This window comes from Centroberyx gerrardi, chromosome 15 (assembly GCF_048128805.1).
Source record: "Centroberyx gerrardi isolate f3 chromosome 15, fCenGer3.hap1.cur.20231027, whole genome shotgun sequence".
In the NCBI taxonomy this organism is placed as follows: Eukaryota; Metazoa; Chordata; class Actinopteri; order Beryciformes; family Berycidae; genus Centroberyx; species Centroberyx gerrardi.
In genome coordinates, this window is record NC_136011.1 from 30187209 (window position 1) to 30205318 (window position 18110).

The 18110-nt window shown below is 42.4% G+C and overlaps 1 protein-coding gene across 3 annotated transcripts in view; it reads right to left on the bottom strand.

Moving 5' to 3' along the window:
• The window catches only part of LOC139930831 (protein NLRC3-like), a 42335-nt gene extending 27339 nt beyond the window's left edge, over positions 1-14996 (bottom strand). The window contains exons 1-9 of one of the 3 annotated variants that reach the window (XM_078288870.1): positions 14889-14996; positions 14210-14323; positions 13069-13147; positions 12670-12895; positions 9687-11490; positions 9403-9576; positions 6739-6912; positions 6505-6551; positions 5669-6288 (exon numbers count right to left, since the gene is read on the bottom strand). In XM_078288870.1, coding sequence (XP_078144996.1) covers positions 5759-6288; positions 6505-6551; positions 6739-6912; positions 9403-9576; positions 9687-11490; positions 12670-12895; positions 13069-13147; positions 14210-14323; positions 14889-14956 — 3216 coding nt within the window. In that variant the 5' untranslated portion in view covers positions 14957-14996 and the 3' untranslated portion in view covers positions 5669-5758. Of the gene's footprint in view, positions 1-5668; positions 6289-6504; positions 6552-6738; positions 6913-9402; positions 9577-9686; positions 11491-12669; positions 12896-13068; positions 13148-14209; positions 14324-14888 lie in introns of those variants that run through there. The other 2 variants (XM_078288871.1, XM_078288872.1) reach the window with 2 other exon arrangements.
• Between the last annotated feature and the right edge of the window lie 3114 nt (positions 14997-18110).

Sequence of the window (18110 nt, forward strand, 5' to 3'; positions counted from 1 at the left end):
GTCCACCTGCATAGCCATTGAGGACCTGGATATGACCCCTGAGCAAATGCCAGCCGCAAAAGTCAGAGTGCAGAATCAGACAGTATGTAGTGAAGCGGCCAGCAGCCCCGGTCCCCCTCCTTGCCCCAGTTTTCATGACAGTCTACATAACCTGGGATTGGATGATCTGGATATTGATTCATGTGAGGTGTCAGACCACTGGAAATCACAACTGCTGCAACTGATCCACAAGTATGAGGACGTCTTCTCAAGGAGTAAGCTTGATTGTGGGCTGGCTAAGGATTTTGTCCACCGCATCCATTTGTCTGATGAGCGGCCATTCAGACTCCCATACCGGCGTGTCCCACCAGGGCAGTACCACAAGCTCCGACAGGTTCTTACAGAGATGGAGGAACGTGAGATAATTCGCAAGTCCAACAGTGAGTGGGCATCCCCACTAGTGCTTGTATGGAAGAAGAATGGGGATCTCAGGATATGTGTGGACTACCGCTGGTTAAATGCACGCACAGTCAAGGATGCGCATCCTTTGCCCCACCAATCAGACTGTCTGGCAGCTTTGGGAGGTAACGCCATATTCAGTGCCATGGATCTCACCTCTGGCTTCTATAACATCACCATGGCAAAGGAAGACAAAAAGCTGACAGCCTTCACCACACCTATGGGGCTCTATGAGTTCAGTAGACTTCCTCAGGGCCTGTGCAACAGCCCTGCAAACTTCATGCGTCTCATGATGGGTATATTCGGTGACCAGAACTTCTTGACCCTGCTCTGTTACTTGGACGATGTGCTTGTGTATGCTCCCAACGAAGCTGAAGCCCTCAGGAGGCTTGAAAGAGTTTTCAGCAGGCTGCGTACACATGGATTAAAGCTGGCCCCCAAAAAATGTCAGCTACTCAGGAGAAGTGTGAGATTTTTGGGGGATGTTGTGGATGAAAACGGTGTGTCAACTGACCCTGATAAGGTCAAGGCCATTGCTTCCATAGCAGAGCCCGATCTTATGATGGAGGATGGCGTTACACCCTCTCAGAAGAAGATCAAGTCGTTCCTGGGCATGGTCATGTACTATCAGCAGTTCATACACAATTGTTCCCGCATAGCCAAGCCACTGTTCGCACTGACCGCTGCACCAAAGGGAAAGAGAGGAAATGCACAAGGTGCTGCATTCAGGAAGTTACATCCAAATGATTGGAGAGAGGAGCATCGCAGCTCATTCGAACAGTTGAAAACTGCACTCCTGGAGTCTGTCGTACTCGCGCATCCTGATTTCAGCCGACCATTCATTCTGTCTACAGATGCCTCTCAAGATGGCTTAGGTGCCGTATTATCTCAGGTCCAAGAGGGTGAAAGTAAAGCACGCCCCATCGCCTTTGCCAGCAAGGCACTCACCCGTGCTCAGAGCAACTATCCTGCTCACCGCCTAGAGTTTTTGGCATTGAAGTGGTCTGTTTGCGACAAATTTAGCCATTGGCTAAAGGGACACACCTTCACTGTTGGACGGACAATAATCCGCTGACCTACATCCTCACAAAACCCGATGCGTGTGAACAGAGATGGGTAGCCAAGTTGTCACCATACAACTTCAGCATCAAGTACATACCTGGCAGTAAGAACATTGTTGCTGACGCCTTGAGCAGGTGGCCTTTTATCCAAAATCGTGTCTGCCAGAGGCTGATGAAGGAGTCATATGAAGTGCTGTTGGATGAGTCGCAGCAAGTCCAAGAGGGTATAGTCCAGGAGGTGTTCAGAGTCAGTACCAACCACCAGAGTGTTGAATGCCCACTTTCACCAGAGGACTTGAAGCGTCTCTCTCTGACCAATGGCGAAGTGTCGGCAGTCTTGGCGGGCCATGTCGAGTGGGATCAAGGTTCCAGGCAAGGGGTGGTCTCTTGGCTTGCTCAAGACCTGGAGAAGCTAGTCCCACCAGGTCAAGGCGCTCTGCCCGTCTTTTCACTCCAAGAGCTCCAGGATGAACAGAGAAGGGATGCCACACTGTCACAGGTCATCCCGTTTGTCACCCGTGGGAGACGGCCGTCAAGAAGAGAGAGAGCTGGACTGTCGTTAAAGGTGCTTAAAGCCCTGAAACAATGGCAGAAACTGAAAATGCTTGATGGCATTCTGTACAGAGTGTGTAAGGACTCACTAACTGGAAAAAAACGCCATCAGTACATGGCACCCTCCCCCTTGGCCAGTCATGTTCTGCATGGTGTCCATGATGATGCTGGCCATCAGGGTCAAAGCAGGACCTTGTACCTGGCAAGGCAGCGATTCTTCTGGGCTGATATGGAGCACGATGTCAGAGAATATGTGAAATGCTGCAAGTGCTGTGTTGTCAGCAAGACACTGGAACCTGAGGGAAGAGTTTTGAAAGTATCAAAACCACAAGCCCCTTAGAGCTGGTCTGTCTGGACTTCTGGTCCGCGGAGGATTCCAAGGGAAGGAGTGTGGATGTGTTGGTGGTGACAGACCATTTCACTAAAATGGCCCATGCCTTCAAATGCTCTGACCAGTCAGCAAAACAAGTCGCTCGTCAGCTGTGGGATAGATACTTTTGCGTCTACGGATTCCTGCAAAGAATCCATTCAGACCAGGGTGCAAATTTTGAAAGCCAGTTGATTCAGGAGCTGTTGCAGATCGCCGGCGTAAAAAAATCAAGAACAACACCTTATCATCCCATGGGGAATCGCCACACCGAGAGGTTCAACAGAACCTTAGGGAACATGATCAGGGCTTTACCCCCCAGGGATAAGCAGAGATGGCCGCAGATGCTGCAGACGCTGACCTTTGCTTATAACTGTACAGCTCATGAGTCGACTGGGTATGCTCCCTTTTATCTAATGTATGGACGGATTCCCAGACTGCCAGTGGATGTTATGTTCCACAATGTGGAGAGAGACAATGACATCACAGACTATGACAGTTATGTCAAGAGAATGAGGGACGACCTCAAGGAAGCTCTCGCGTTTGCCCAAGTCAATGCTAATTCCAGCCAGCAGCGCCAGGCAGACCTGTACAACAGGGGACAAAGGGCACAGACATTGAAGAGGGAGATCAGGTTCTCTTGGCAAACAGGGGTGGACGTGGCTGCAGAAAACTAGCTGACAGGTGGGAGTCTACCCTCTACACAGTAGTCTCCAAAGACTCGAGGTGCCACACTTACCGCATCAGACACCACAACACTGGGCAAGAGAGAGTTGTCCATAGGAACCTGCTTTTGCAAGCCAACTTCTTGCCAGTGGAGGTGGATCACGAAACTGAGTCATCCTTTGACAGTGGTTCTGAACCAAGTCAAGAACAAAGTGGGGTAGATGGAAGCCTCCTGGTGACTGGATCTGAGTTTGACCGGTCAGAACGCACTGCCAGCTGGGTAGCAGAGACTACTACCCCGGAAGACTCTCCAGAGAGAGAGCATACACCTCCTGACACCCCTCAAGTGCCCCTTGAAAATCCTGAACCAGCCATTCAGAAGCCACAGACAAGTGACAGTGTTAGGGTAGATGTAAGTGCTAATACTGAACCAGATGTTCATGTCGGAGAGAGTCAGAGGGCCAGAGATGAGACAGATCTTCGCACTGAAACAGACAAGGACAGCAGTAGTGAAGCAGAGACTAAGCACAGTGGAGAACGGATAAAACCAAGCAACAGTCACCCAGAGAGTCAAGCAGCCAAAGAAGAAACCACTGAGGTAGCCTTAAAACCTGACGGGCTATCACCAAGTGGTTCAGTGGGTCACATCAGGACAAGAGTAGGCAGGATGGTAAAGCCAGTTAACAGATTGATCCAGAACATGACACAGAGAAACACACAAGCAAGCAATCTGGTCAGTGAGTTTGCCAAAACTCTATTCATGTAGGTGTCACCCGGTTGTCATGTCATTAGGATAGTCCTAAGTTCACTGTGAATGTGCAGTCTTTTGAGTAAGCTCAAAGTTAGGGTAACGGTTATTTAATCATCAGTACAAGATTGTGTATAGGGCACTTTCTTCAGCAAGTGGATATTAGAAGTCTGGCCAACTTCTTTATGTCACTTTCCCTTTTAGCTGGGAGACGCTATGTTGCACATAGACATGTATGTTTGAGAATAATAACAAGCTATGCTAATGTTACTCAGGATTCAGCTATTAACCTATACTAGAGTAGTTTTGAGAAGTTCAAAGGGGAGTATGTAGCTGAGTCAATATGTTCATGTTATTTTTATTTTGGTGAACATTCTCAAAACTTGTCAAAATGTTTGTGTATCGCCAACTTTATATTGAATTCATATGTCTTAATAGTTCCGGTTTACCTATTGTAGCGGGGGGGGGGGGGGGGGGGGGCTTTAATTAGTGACACACAAAAGACGCATGAGTGACGTAGCTGCAAACTCCCGGCAAAAGTTGGATAGCTTTTGTGCTGGGGACTGTGAGAGAGCCTGCTACTGTGTGTGTGTGTGCTGATTGTGCCCCGTGTTGCTCTTATAGAGAATAAATGTGCAGATCCTGAAGCCTGGTGTGACTGGTATTCTTCAACCTGTGAGCAACCATTCTACAGCCGCTACACATAAAACAGTTCTCTCTTTGTAATCATTTTATTTTTTGCATGTAAAAAAATACAATACTTCCATAAGCATGAAATTATAAAAAAATAAAATACATGAATCTGTCAAATCATTATCCATATCTCTCATTTTAACCTATTTCCTGTCTTAAAGCTTGAACTCTACCTCTGTTGCATTTTCAGTTTGTCACCCAAATCAAATCCCCTTTTATTTTGGGTCGGTTCAGTGCACTGCACTCTCATTTGTTACAATACAGTTTGATTTAGCCGTCTCTCCAGAAGACTAGCACACCTAAGACATTTTTGCATTTGCACTTAAGTAAGGAAAGAAAAAAACAAGTTAGAACAAAGCATAGCCAAAATAGATATATCTTGTTTGTCCACATAATAGTGGTTGTCACACATACATTGAACAGCAAAAAATCCCAAAATAACAACATACAAATCCTTCCCAAAACGCACTTAAAATAGACAAAATGAATAAAGTAATATATTTGGAGTCATGGAAATACAAAATACAGTCAGTACATAAACTAGAGAATTTCAATTGGCTCCATACTTAAGAGAAATAATAATTTAAAAAAAACAAACATCCAAAGACAAATTTTAGCTAAATATAGACTCAGTGATCACAAACTGTCTATTGAAACTGGGCTCCATAAGAAACAATGGTTAGACAGAAGAAAAAGAGTCTGTGTCCAGTGTGGAACAGGAGAAGTTGAGACAGAAAATCACTTTCTCATCAACTGCCCAAAATACAAAGAAATTAGAGAAGAATTCTTCCCCAAATTCACCCAGAAAATCCCAAACTTCCACAACTTTCCAAATGACAGACAGCAAGATCTGCTTCAGTGTCAGACCAGTTTGACTTGTACACTGCATAGAACTGTAATGAGCATTTCATCACCTGTGTTACATCTTTACATGAGTTATGTGAATATGTTATATTTGTCCATTTGTCGAGAGTCTCTATGTGTGTGTGTTCTGTGCATGTGAGTATTTCTGTGTGTGTGTGTGTGTGTGTGTGTGTTGTTTCTGCATCTCTGCGCATGTTTGTATCTGTGTGTGTGTGACAGTGTCTTTGTGCATGTATATCTGCTTGTGTGTGTTGTGTAAAAGTAAGTTTGTGTGTGTGTGTGTGTGTGTGTGTGTGATCCTGTACAGAATGAACTAGCATCTCAGCAGCTGTCTTTAGTCAGCAGTGTGAGTGTTTCTCTCTCCCTCCTCTATCTGACAAGAGACACTGAGGAACCAAACACAAACCTAAACCCAGGATAGAGTGGTTCAGTGAATGTGGAGTGGAAGGTGTGGATGTGGATCAGTGTGTCAGAGGAAACTCTGTAGAAGGACAGAGAGCCAGCAGACCAGTCCAGATACACTGCTACTCTGTTAGAGGAGGAGGAGGAGAGGGAAGGTATGACTGTTGATCTGTTATTGTGCCAGACAGAGTAACTCTCACCACAGCACTCCAGACTCCAGGACTTTTCATTCCCTCCAATCCTGCAGTCATCACCCCTTCCTCTCCTTCTGATTCCTCTGTAAGTCACTCCTATAGAAACCGCTCCTTCCCACTTGACCTCCCAGTAACAGCGACCAGTCAGACCATTTCTACACAGCAGCTGATCCCAGAAGTCAAATCTCTCTGGGTGATCAGGATATGGCTGCTTCTCTCTCACCTCTGTCACCTTTCTGTTGTCTTCAGACAGGAAGAGGTTTCTGTGTGCTGTGTTTGGGTCCAGTGTGAGTTCACAGGCATCTGATGAGAGAACAAGACTCAATACAGCAGCAACTTTATAATCTAACAGACCTGTTGAGTTTGACAATTAATGTTTTAATGCAGTTTCATGATGGCACATGATGTCAGCCATCATAATGAATGGATGTCACATACTGTGGTGTAGATGGGCTTTCCATCTCAACTGATGAATGTGTGTTGCTTTGTTTTCATGAATCAAACTAAATACACACTTACACTTCCTCACACCTGGTTTCAACCTCTGCACTCCACCATGGTCCACACTGGGGAATAGACAAAGTCAGATTCTCTTTAATGATGGAAACATTAATAACCTTCCATATGAAGGATTTTCCATACAGCATCAGTCATATCTGCTGTTAAACATTACACAGTATTCCTGAGCTTCTCAGTGTGACAGAGAAAATGTGTGTGACTCTCAGCCTTCTAGCAGACGTTGCCTCTCCAGACCTGAGAGAGTCCAGTCTCCAGTGTGGATCCTCCAGTCCAGCAGAGAGCAGCTTCACTCCTGAGGCTCCTGGATGATTGTAGCTCAGGTCCAGCTCTCTCAGATGGGAGGGGTTGGAGCTCAGAGCTGAGGCCAGAGAAGCACAGCCTTCCTCTGTGAGCAGACAGCCTGCCAGCCTGCACACACACACACACACACACACACACACACACACACACACACCCCCACACACACACACACACATCAAACAGCTACACATTGCTGCATTTTCATCCCATCCAATGATAAAATGATATTGATATTTATCTCGGTTAAATTTTCCTTGATTTTGACATAAATCCAGCTCGATAACTTTCAATAACGACCACAGCAGAGTTCCTCTCTTAAAGAGAGGAACTCTGCTGGGGTCAAGATAAATGGGGAGCTGTCATCAGCCCTTAGTTGTGATATCGGTGTACCTCAGGGATCAATTCTGGGGCCCCTGTTGTTTAGCCTTTACATAAATGATCTTCCCACTGTATGCAATGAGTCTGAGATTCAAATGTACGCAGATGATACTGTCATTTATGTACATGCAGCGACCAAACAGTAAGCTGCATGTAAGCTCACGGCAGTGATGGCCTATGTCACACAGTGGCTTAATAACTCCTGTCTTCACAAAGAAAACAGTTTGTAAGTTCTTCACTAAGAGGTCAACAGATAATCTCACACTTAACGTTTATGTTGCAGGGGAAAAGCTGACAGTGGTATCTGATTTCAAATATCTTGGTGTAACAATTGATTCTAATCTTACATTTAAAAAACAAATTAAGATGGTAACAAATGTAGTAAAGTTCAACTTGTCAAATTTGCCATATCAGAAACTGTCTAACTACTAAGGCAGCAACACTATATTTTAATGCCATGATCATGTCATATTTGTCATATTGTTTGACTAGCTGGGCACAAGCCTCCTGTACAACACTCAAACCTGTACAGTCAGTACACCACCAGGCTCTTAAGGTGCTTGACAGGAAGCCAAACACCCATCACCATTGTTACTGCCTAAGAAATCATAATTTACTGAGCTGGGACAATCTTATCAAATTTACAGATGCAAAACAACTGATGATAGACATACTAGGTCTGTGGCAAGAGGGGATTGTATAATACCTATGAGGAGGACTGCCTTTGGACAGTCAGCTTTTTCAGTGAGAGCAGCTCACACATGGAACAGTCTGCCAACACTTATCAGAGACTGTGACACATATCGTTCATTTAAAATTAATTTAAAATCATGGTTAAAAGACAATCAAGTGTGTGACCATACTCTGTAACTTATTAAAATAACCTGAAGCGTGCTTTGTTTTATGTATTGTTGCCCTTGTTTTAAAGTATTTTATGTGTTCTTATGAAGTGTGCTCTGCTATATGTACAGTATTGCTGTTCCTGATTTTATGTATTTTATGTGTCTTTTGTAGCTGTCATCACACAGGTATCATCGCCCAGGTACTGCAGTTGAAAATTAGCCAAGATGGCTAAACTGGCACATTTACAGAAATGTCTATTAATGTGCACTGTCCCTGTAACTTTAAACTGTATAAATAAATAAATAAAGCATAACTCCAATTATTTTCACCCTCATTTTATTTATTTTAGTTTTTGCCATAATGACGATTGATTGTGTTCAAAATGTCTTCACTTCCTTCACTGTAGAGCTTTATGTATCTTCAGTTAGCTGGGAGCGCTGCTGTCCAATACACACACACAGCAAACACACTCTCCAACAGTTAAACCCAAAAAGTAATTTCAACACAATAACTCTCACACTGCAGTTACACGTCTTTAGATAGTTGTGACTGAATAATTATCAGTTATAATAGTATGTTTGATAGTTTTTAGCGTTGCTCACACACTTCCTTATTTATTTTACTGGCTGCTGGTTTTCTGCTGCGTTCAGGTCAGAGTGGAAGAAGATCAGGCTTTCGTTGCTTTGTTTCCTTATTCTTATTTAAAGATTATATAAGGTTATAGTGTTGAAAAATCAGACTGAAAAACAATTTCACTCCCACTTGTCTGTATTGTTATTTAATAAATAAAGAAGCATTTTAAATGAAAGTTGACTGATCTATTCAACTTTTATTCAAGAGCAAAATTAACCTTTTAAACTTGACAGCAATAGTGAATTTACATATATTGTAATAAAACTCGATATTGCCTATAAAGTTCTAACATTTTCAGCCATATCACCCAGCACTAATAGTTTATTTATAGTTTATTCTTGAGGATTGCTTTACGTACAGAGTTACATGTTGGATTTTCTCATTCTTACACTTCCCTGAAATGAATTATGATAATGCAAAAACTGTAATTATCAACAGTAATTGTCAACAACAAATATTAACAGTTGACCCAAAGATCGGGTTTGTGTTTTCATTTCAGTTCTCGACTCAATCAGAATCTGACATGTTCTTTACTTTAGGTTTCACCAACAGAGGCAGTAAGGAGAGGAAATAATGAAATATTCTCACAGAGGCTAGAAAGTAGAGCTGAATGTTGGTTTCTCAGCTGGATTCAAAAATCACATGAACAGGAAAATCCTGCAAAGGTCAGGTATTTTCACTGACATTAATGTGCATGTAAAGCAGAATTTAAATGGTCTGTTGAACAGTAACAGTGATCCTGACCTGAGAGTCTCCAGTCTACAGTGTGGACTCTCCAGTCCAGCAGAGAGCAGCTTCAGTCCTGAATCCTGCAGCTCGTTGTTACTCAGGTCCAGCTCTCTCAGACTAGAGGACTGGGAGCTGAGAACTGAGGCCAGAGCTTCACAGCTTCTCTCTGACAGCTGACAGTCACTCAGCCTGAAGGAGAATTAGTGATGAAGACAAACAAGAACTTTGAAAATATTTTTTCTCTCCTGTATAAAAGATCACATCATATATTGAATGTATTCAGTTTTCTATGCACTTACACAGATTTATTGGAGGCTTTGACCACTGGCAGCAGCCTCAGAAGAGCCTCCTCTGAAGCAGAGTATTTCTTCAGGTCAAACACGTCCAGCTCTTCTTCTGATGACAGTAAGATGAAGACCAGAGCCGACCACTGAGCAGGGGAGAGTCTGGCTCTGGAGAGACTTCCTGATCTCAGGTGCTGTTGGATCTCCTCCACTAGAGAATGGTCATTCAGCTCATTCAGACAGTGGAACAGATTGATGCTTCTCTCTGGAGACGGATTCTCCCTGATCTTCTCTTTGATGTACTGGACTGTTTTCTGATTGGTCTGTGAGCTACTTCCTGTCTGTGTCAGCAGGCCTCGTAGGAGAGTCTGATTGGTCTCCAGTGAAAGACCCAGGAGGAAGCGGAGGAACAAGTCCAGGTGTCCATTTGGACTCTGTAAGGCCGCGTCCACAGCACTCTGGTAGAGGTGTTTTAATTTAGATTTGTCTCTGAATAGTGTAGACCACCAGGATGTTGATTGTGGTTCTGACAGCAGATTGACACCAGAGTCGATGAATGAGACGATGACATGAACAGCAGCCAGAAACTCCTGAATGCTCAGATGGACAAAGCAGAAGACCTGGTCCTGGTACAGCCCACGCTCCTCTTTAAAGATCTGTGTGAACACTCCTGAGTACACTGAGGCTGCTCTGATATCAATGCCACACTCTGTCAGGTCGGCTTCATAGAAGATCAGGTTGCCTTTCTCCAGCTGCTCAAAAGCCAGTTTTCCCAGAGAGAGAATCATCTTCCTGCTCTCTGTAGTCCAGAGTGGATCTGTCTCAGCTCTCCCATGATACTTGACATTTCCTTGTTTGGACTGAACCACCAGGAAGTGGATGTACATCTCAGTCAGGGTCTTGGGCAGGTCTCCTCTCTCACTGGTTTTCAACACATGGTCCAGAACTGTAGCAGTGATCCAGCAGAAGACTGGGATGTGGCACATGATGTGGAGGCTTCGTGAAGTCTTGATGTGGGAGATGATTCTGCTGGCCTGCTCCTCATCTCTGAATCTCTTCCTGAAGTACTCCTCCTTCTGTGGGTCAGTGAAGCCTCTCACCTCTGTCACCATGTCAACGCACTCAGGAGGGATCTGATTGGCCGCTGCAGGTCGTGTGGTTATCCAGAGGCGAGCAGAGGGAAGCAGTTTCCCCTTGATGAGGTTTGTCAGCAGCACATCCACTGAGGTCGACTCTGTAACATCAGTCAGGATCTCGTTGTTCTGGAAGTCTAGAGGAAGTCGACACTCATCCAGACCGTCAAAGATGAACACAACCTGGAACTTGTCAAACCTGCAGATTCCTGCTTCTTTGGTCTCAGTAAAGAAGTGATGAAGAAGTTCCACCAAGCTGTACTTTTTCCCTTTCAGCAGATTCAGCTCTCGGAAAGTGAATGGAAATGTGAACTGTATATCCTGGTTGGCTTTGTCTTCAGCCCAGTCCAGAGTGAACTTCTGTGTTAAGACTGTTTTCCCAATGCCAGCCACTCCCTTTGTCATCAATGTTCTGGTTGGTTTCTCTCTTCCAGGTAAGGGTTTAAAGATGTCTTCACATTTGATTGGTGTTTCTGGTCTCGCTGGTTTCCTGGATGCTGCTTCAATCTGTCTGACCTCATGTTCATCATTGACCTCTCCACTCCCTCCCTCTGTGATGTAAAGCTCTGTGTAGATCTGATTCAGAAGTGTTGGGTTTCCTGCTTTAACAATCCCCTCAAACAGACACTGACACTTCTCCTCCAGACTGGATTTGAGTTCACGTTGGCAGATGGCAGCAGGAGTTTCTGAATGAACAAAGAACAAATAACATCAGTGAGTGGATGTTACAGTAAACATGAGAAATGTGAACATTTCTTGGTAATGTGTATATATCTCCACTCCATGGCATCTGTTCAGCTCATCACCGGTGAGTGGACAAACAGGTGACTAGGGATGGGACTATATATCAAAATTCAATATATCACAATATAAAAATGTGACAATAGCTATCATGGGGCAACAAAATGAATTGTGACATTAGCTATATGTTATTCTGCTGTAGTAATCACAAATGAGACGCTTGACCATCACAGTTTCACAAGTTCTGTCGTGGTCTGCCCCTGTGTCCTGGTCACCACTCCTTTCACTCCCCAGTCCTGCCATCCTCCCACCAGCCACCAGATGTCCTCGGACTTTCCTCCCTTCTGTGCTCCTTCCCTCCACACCTGCCCTGCATCACCCTCGTCAGCCCTGTTACCTTGTTCCCCCTTCACCAGCCTGCTTTCCACCTATCAGCTCCCGGACTCTTTCCCCTCCTGCCAGCTGTTCCTCGTTCTCCGTTAGTCTGTGTGTTAATAGTCTGTGTGTCGGTTATGTTTCCCCGTGTTACCTGCTTCGCCTCCTGCTCTGTACCCTGTGTTTCATGTGGAAATCTTCTTGCCTTGTTACCGGCCAGGTTTGGTTTTTGTCTTCCTTTGTTTGCCAGCCTGTTTAGGTTTTTGCTTCTTGGATTTCCTGTTTTGTTCCCTGCCTAAGTTTCAGCTATTAAAGCTTCTTGCTTCAGAAAAGCTCTCTGCCTCGACTGTCTGCATTTGGGTCCTAATCCCTGCCCCTTGACAAGTTCTCCATCCAAATTATATTATTTGTACTTTGTAATGACTTTTTTAAATAGTTCTTTACATTCTAGCAAGCCAATGCCATTGCAGGAATGATTTGTGTCTCAGAAATAATAAATAATATAAGCAGATCGTCCCATCACTAGTCCTGACTGTGTGCAGCTCAATATGAATGTGTGTATTACACTCACATTAACAAATTAATAATTTTACCAGATTATCCACAGGGATTGTGCTCATTTACCTTTCAACCTAAATTGAATAGATCTTGTTTGGCAAATGTTTAGATTCACAGCAGAGTTTTGAAATACTTCCTATTTTCCACCATCTCCCCTCTCCATCATGTTAAACCTGTTAAAAGCCTCTTACTGCTCTGCAGAGAGTCAGCCAGCTCCTCCTGCTTCATTCTCCTCAGGAACTGCAGTGTGATCTGCAGAAAAGCCTTTCTGCTGCTCCTCCTCTGCTCTTCCTCCTCACCGTCCACCTCCTCATCCTCCCTCTGCCTCTCTAAGCATTCTGGGTAATCTGGACTCAGAGCCCTCTTGAATCTTTTCAGCTCATTCTTCACAAAGGTGAAGATGTTCTCCTCAAGCAGCTGGAACAGAATAATATATAAATTAAACTTTCTTACTAAAATTGTTGAACACAACATCAGATCCATCATAGACTGAAAGCCCGCTGGTCTAAAGAGTGCAGCATGGAGACTGAATGTTTGTTTTGCATTTCACTTGTTGGTGAAGTAAAAGGTGTTGTTGTACATTTACACACCATAAATATGGAGTCCAGATCTGTTTGATGCTCCTGGGCAGACTGACCACTGGGAACCTCTGACCTCTCCTGGTGGAGTCTGTGGAAAAAACAAAACATCAGATATTAGGTCTGAGGTCATATTACTTCTTAAATGCACTAACAGATTATCTAAGATAACGTTATTGATTCTGATTTGATCCAAAGTTAACTGACTATAGGTAATCTGAGCTGAGAAGAACTCTGTAGTTTACCAGTTTTGTCAAGTTGAGGCTCTAAGTCTTTATACTGAGGGAAGATGGCACTGACAGTCTTCTATGAATGAATCAGGAATTGTAAAGTAATCTAGTTACATTTTAAGTTACGTTTTGCAATTTCTAGTGGTCTGACATGATGTGTTTTATCTGTCGGACGTCTGTTTTGATCAGCTGAAGAAGAAAAGCGTGGATGAGATGTCACAGCACATCAGTGAGCGGACAAGACGTAAACATACGCTATGTTTAATTCTCTGGAATTCATTTATTGGAATTGATTTTAAATGCATATAATGCAATCCGATAACAACTGGTCATCCTTCTCTCTCTCACACACACACACTCCTGTAATTCTATTGTTATAGAATTATTTTTAGCACGCCAACAAAAGTCTCTCTCTCCCACTCACTTCTTGTGAATCTTGAAATTATTAAGTATTTAACTAAGTTTCTATTATAAGTTAATTCTACATTTATTTATTACATTTATTTTTTGCTGTTAATATAAATGTGTGAAAATAAAAATGTTTAGATTGTATAAGCACTTTTTGATTGATATCACCATCAGACTCTAGAATCACAGGATGCTCTTTAGTTCACTGTAGATGATGAGGTTAAATTTCACCGTCTGACAGACGCATCATAAAACTACTTCCTGATTCTCTGACACAGACTTCAGATTGGACTCTGATATCAGACACTGTTTGGACTTTGATCCTGATGTTATTTTATATGGCTGTTTGTTCAGGTTTATTCAGGTCAAGACCTGTATTTATCAAAATTATATTGATATGTTATCTGATCATCTTTCCATCCAGTTACTAACAGTATGAAGGGCCAGACCAATTTTATATAATTATCTGACAGCAACGAACCCATCTGTTTTTATCATCAGTTTTAAATGTTTACCTTTTATCAATAGAGTGGTGTCCATGTTTGAAGTTAATAGGACGACCCTTAGACCGGTCACTCTTCATGGACACACAGCTGGGTACAGGAGAGTCTGGTCTGTCCTGCTGGATCCTGATAGAAACACAGGATGGACAAAGCAGAGCTGATGGTAGGAAACAGTCAGACAGACCGGCTTTTGACCAGCAGGCTGACAGTTGCTGGAGAGAAAATGAGAAACACTCTTCCCTCCCTCCACAACTTCCTCCATAGTTCCTTTATACAAGAAACTGAAGCTCCAAAGTGTTCTGGTGGAGTTCTTAGTGTCTAACAGTAACAGACTGGTTATACTGGGCAGCTCCCAGTGTCTAACAGTAACAGACTGGTTATACTGGGCAGCTCCCAGTGTCTAACAGTAACAGACTGGTTATACTGGGCAGCTCCCAGTGTCTAACAGTAACAGACTGGTTATACTGGGCAGCTCCCAGTGTCTAACAGTAACAGACTGGTTATACTGGGCAGCTCCCAGTGTCTAACAGTAACAGACTGGTTATACTGGGCAGCTCCCAGGTGTGAATATATTACTGTGTGTATGTGAAGAAGAGCGATGCTGAAAAACAGCATGCATGTCAGTAAACCTTCTCTACATTAATAGTTAAAACATGAATACAGGAACATTTTAATGCTAGGAACAACTTACTTCTTTTCAGAAGAATGGTGTTCATCTTTAAAATCAATAAAGCCATCCTTTGACCGGTCTCTCTTCATGGACTTACAGCTGGGTTGAGGAGAGTCTGGTCTCTCCTGCTGGATCCTGGTAGACAGAGAAGAAGAACACTAAGGCAGGAAATTCACTTTTTAGTGAAGCAGCCACAGCAGCAGGTGGATACCCAGAAACTACCAGCTAGGTCTGAACACAACACGTATCAGCACACCAAAATAATAATAATAATAATAATAATAGTAATAATAATAATAATGATGATAATAATAAAGTTATCCTCTTCCTACTGAATGATTTCTTCTCTCTCCTCATCCTATTTGCTTATTATCCTATTTCCTATCTCTTACATGATTGTTCCAGAGTAACAGGAATATTGTCAGGTCACTGCGGCCCTGAGGGGTATTCCAGAAAGACGGTTTAAGAAATCCTAAACTAAATCCTGAATCCTGACTTGAGTGAGCTAGACACGGCATAGCGGACTTTTCGGTTCCAGAACAACTAATTCAGATTTCAGTGATCGGGCTTGATCAACTCCGGATAGGTTGAGACTGAACTATGCGCGTTCACGGTGAATTTATAAAGCCATCCTCAATCGAGGACTGAAAATAGGATTAATCATGGATTCAGAGGCGACAAGCAGAGCAGAGCGTCATATTTCACTCTAGCTGAACAAGAAATATTAATGACAGCTTGTTTTCAGCAAAAAAATACACATCAGCAACACTTGTGAGACTTTGCATGGCAAAAAATTGTAGATAGAGTTAATGCGTGAGTTAACTATCAAGTTTAATGCTTGTTTTAGTCATTCAACATTTAACATACCTCTGTAAACTAATGTTTAATTAATAGGAAGGATGCAGCATAGGCTATTGCCTGAATTGTACACTCTTAATTATTTTTTTTACATTTCATTTAGGTGTAGCCTAATCCAGGCGGGATGAAATGCACTTGCCAACAAATTTTTAAAAAAAGTATAAGAACATAATTCAAACTCGTAGGAGCTGGCCCTATCTTTGAACAGTGGTAGATAACTGATGGCATGAAGGAGCTCATCAGAGCCAACGACTACGGCCAGGACACACATGCCAACATAAAGGGTAGGTTTATCACATTCATAATTAATATTTATCTCTTATCTCTATCTACAATGTTATACAGAAAGCTTCCAGTAGCGAATAAACGAAGGGCAATGCATAACGTGTGTACAGAGGTCAGAAGAAGGCTAGATAAATTGACTCTTCTGAAAAACGGTAACACTCGCGATGATATGCTACAGGTGGGTGTGATAAAATATATCGCAGTCTCTTTCGAAGTAAAGCCCTGCAAATAATTTGAGCTTCCACGTCAACGGGATCTTCAAGACAGGTTTAAAGCCATTTTCCAGAAAAGTTGAACAAACTGACTTGTGTGATGCTTAAATGCTGCAGGCTCAGTTGGGTTTAACTCAAGTCAGCCTCAAGTAAACCTGCCACAGAGCAGGCTAGCTCGAGAACATCAGTTGCCATAGTAACTGATCTAGATTTACTCTGATCTCAGTTTTTGGAACAGAAAATCCTGGATTTCTGTGAATTCTGAGTTAACAGATCTGGATAATTTGCCAATCCTGCTTTCTGGAATACCCCCCTGACCTTTAACCTCCTTTATTTTGTTGGCTTGTAATTTTGGGTGATTGAAGCTTCTTCTACTGACACACTCATAAGTGTTGGAAGTCGTTCTGGATAAGAGTGTCAGCTAAATACCTAAAATAGAGATAACTGTAAATGTAATATGGAGAACATTTAAGAGTTTGAATGGCATTGTTAACTTGATACAAACTGCATTTATGTCCTAAAAAGTGCATGAAAGAATAATAATAACTAGAAGAGTTAATTGTTTAAAGTTGTTTACAATTTGACCACCAGATTTCACTTCTGACTCTCCTACATTCAACTCTATAGATAAATATGCAGCAATAAAAGTATTAAAAACAGCGGTACTAGTGGTAACAGAGTTCTAGCAGAATATACCTGAAAAGTATGACTTGTAGTTGAAATAGTGTTTCAGTGCAGTACTCCTTAAATGAATGGGCAAATGAGCAGTGGTAGTACAGATAGTCGTAGTAGTACTTTAGGAGTATACCATTAAAAGTATAAATATGTTAAGGTAGTGTTTAAGCAGAATATGCCTTTAAAGGTAGAGTAGTAGTAGAAGTAATAGTGATTTCATAGACAATACCTTTAAAAGTATATGTAATAGAAACAGTGTTAGAATACAGTGAAAGTCTATGAAGTGCATTAAGCAGCATGTATTTCATTTCTCCTGCTTTTATTGAAATATAAAGTACCTGAAGGGAAAGATGATCAGATAACATATCAATATAATTTTGATAAATACAGATCTTGACCTGAATAAACCTGAACAAACAGCCATATAAAATAATATCAGATCAAAGTCCAAACAGTGTCTGATATCAAAGTCCAATCTGAAGTCTGTGTCAGAGAATCAGGAAGTAGTTTTATGATGCGTCTGTCAGACGGTGAAATTTAACCTCATCATCTACAGTGAACTAAAGAGCAGCTTTCCTGCTCTGAGTAAAACAGGATTAAAAACTTTACAACAAATAAACAAGGAACTTAGTGGTAAAAAGTAGCACATCCAAAAATAAAAGGATGTCAGAGTATTCGCTTTACACTTTCATTTATTAGCACACACACAAAAATGCTGACGTGTTTCCGCCTGTACAGCCTTCATCAGAACATATAAAAACAAGCTCAGGGTGTATATATCTCTACTTGATAATCTCAACAGGTGAATGTAATGAAGATAATTCATCAGGAACCAATCCTATTAAGTGAGTGGCATCATAACATCACACAAAGTGTAAAAACTTCCTGAAGACAACTCAAGCAGCACTAGTGGAACACAGCGACATCACAAGTGACACTTTGATACACAGAAAACAAGACGCTCCAAACAATTCAATGCAGTTAAAGTCTATAATTAGTGGCACTATGGTTATTTATAGAAAGCACTTGATGTTAAAATCATCATTTAGTCCGTTGGGGATCGTTGTATTTAGGGACCAAATCCAAAACATTTCCCTTTGTTTCTGGTTAAACTCTCCAGTCAAGTCTGTTTTGGTTGATGTGCACTTCTACCTCCACTCTTAACAAATCAACATGTTCAGGACGTTAAAACACAAACACTGATGTGTTCACA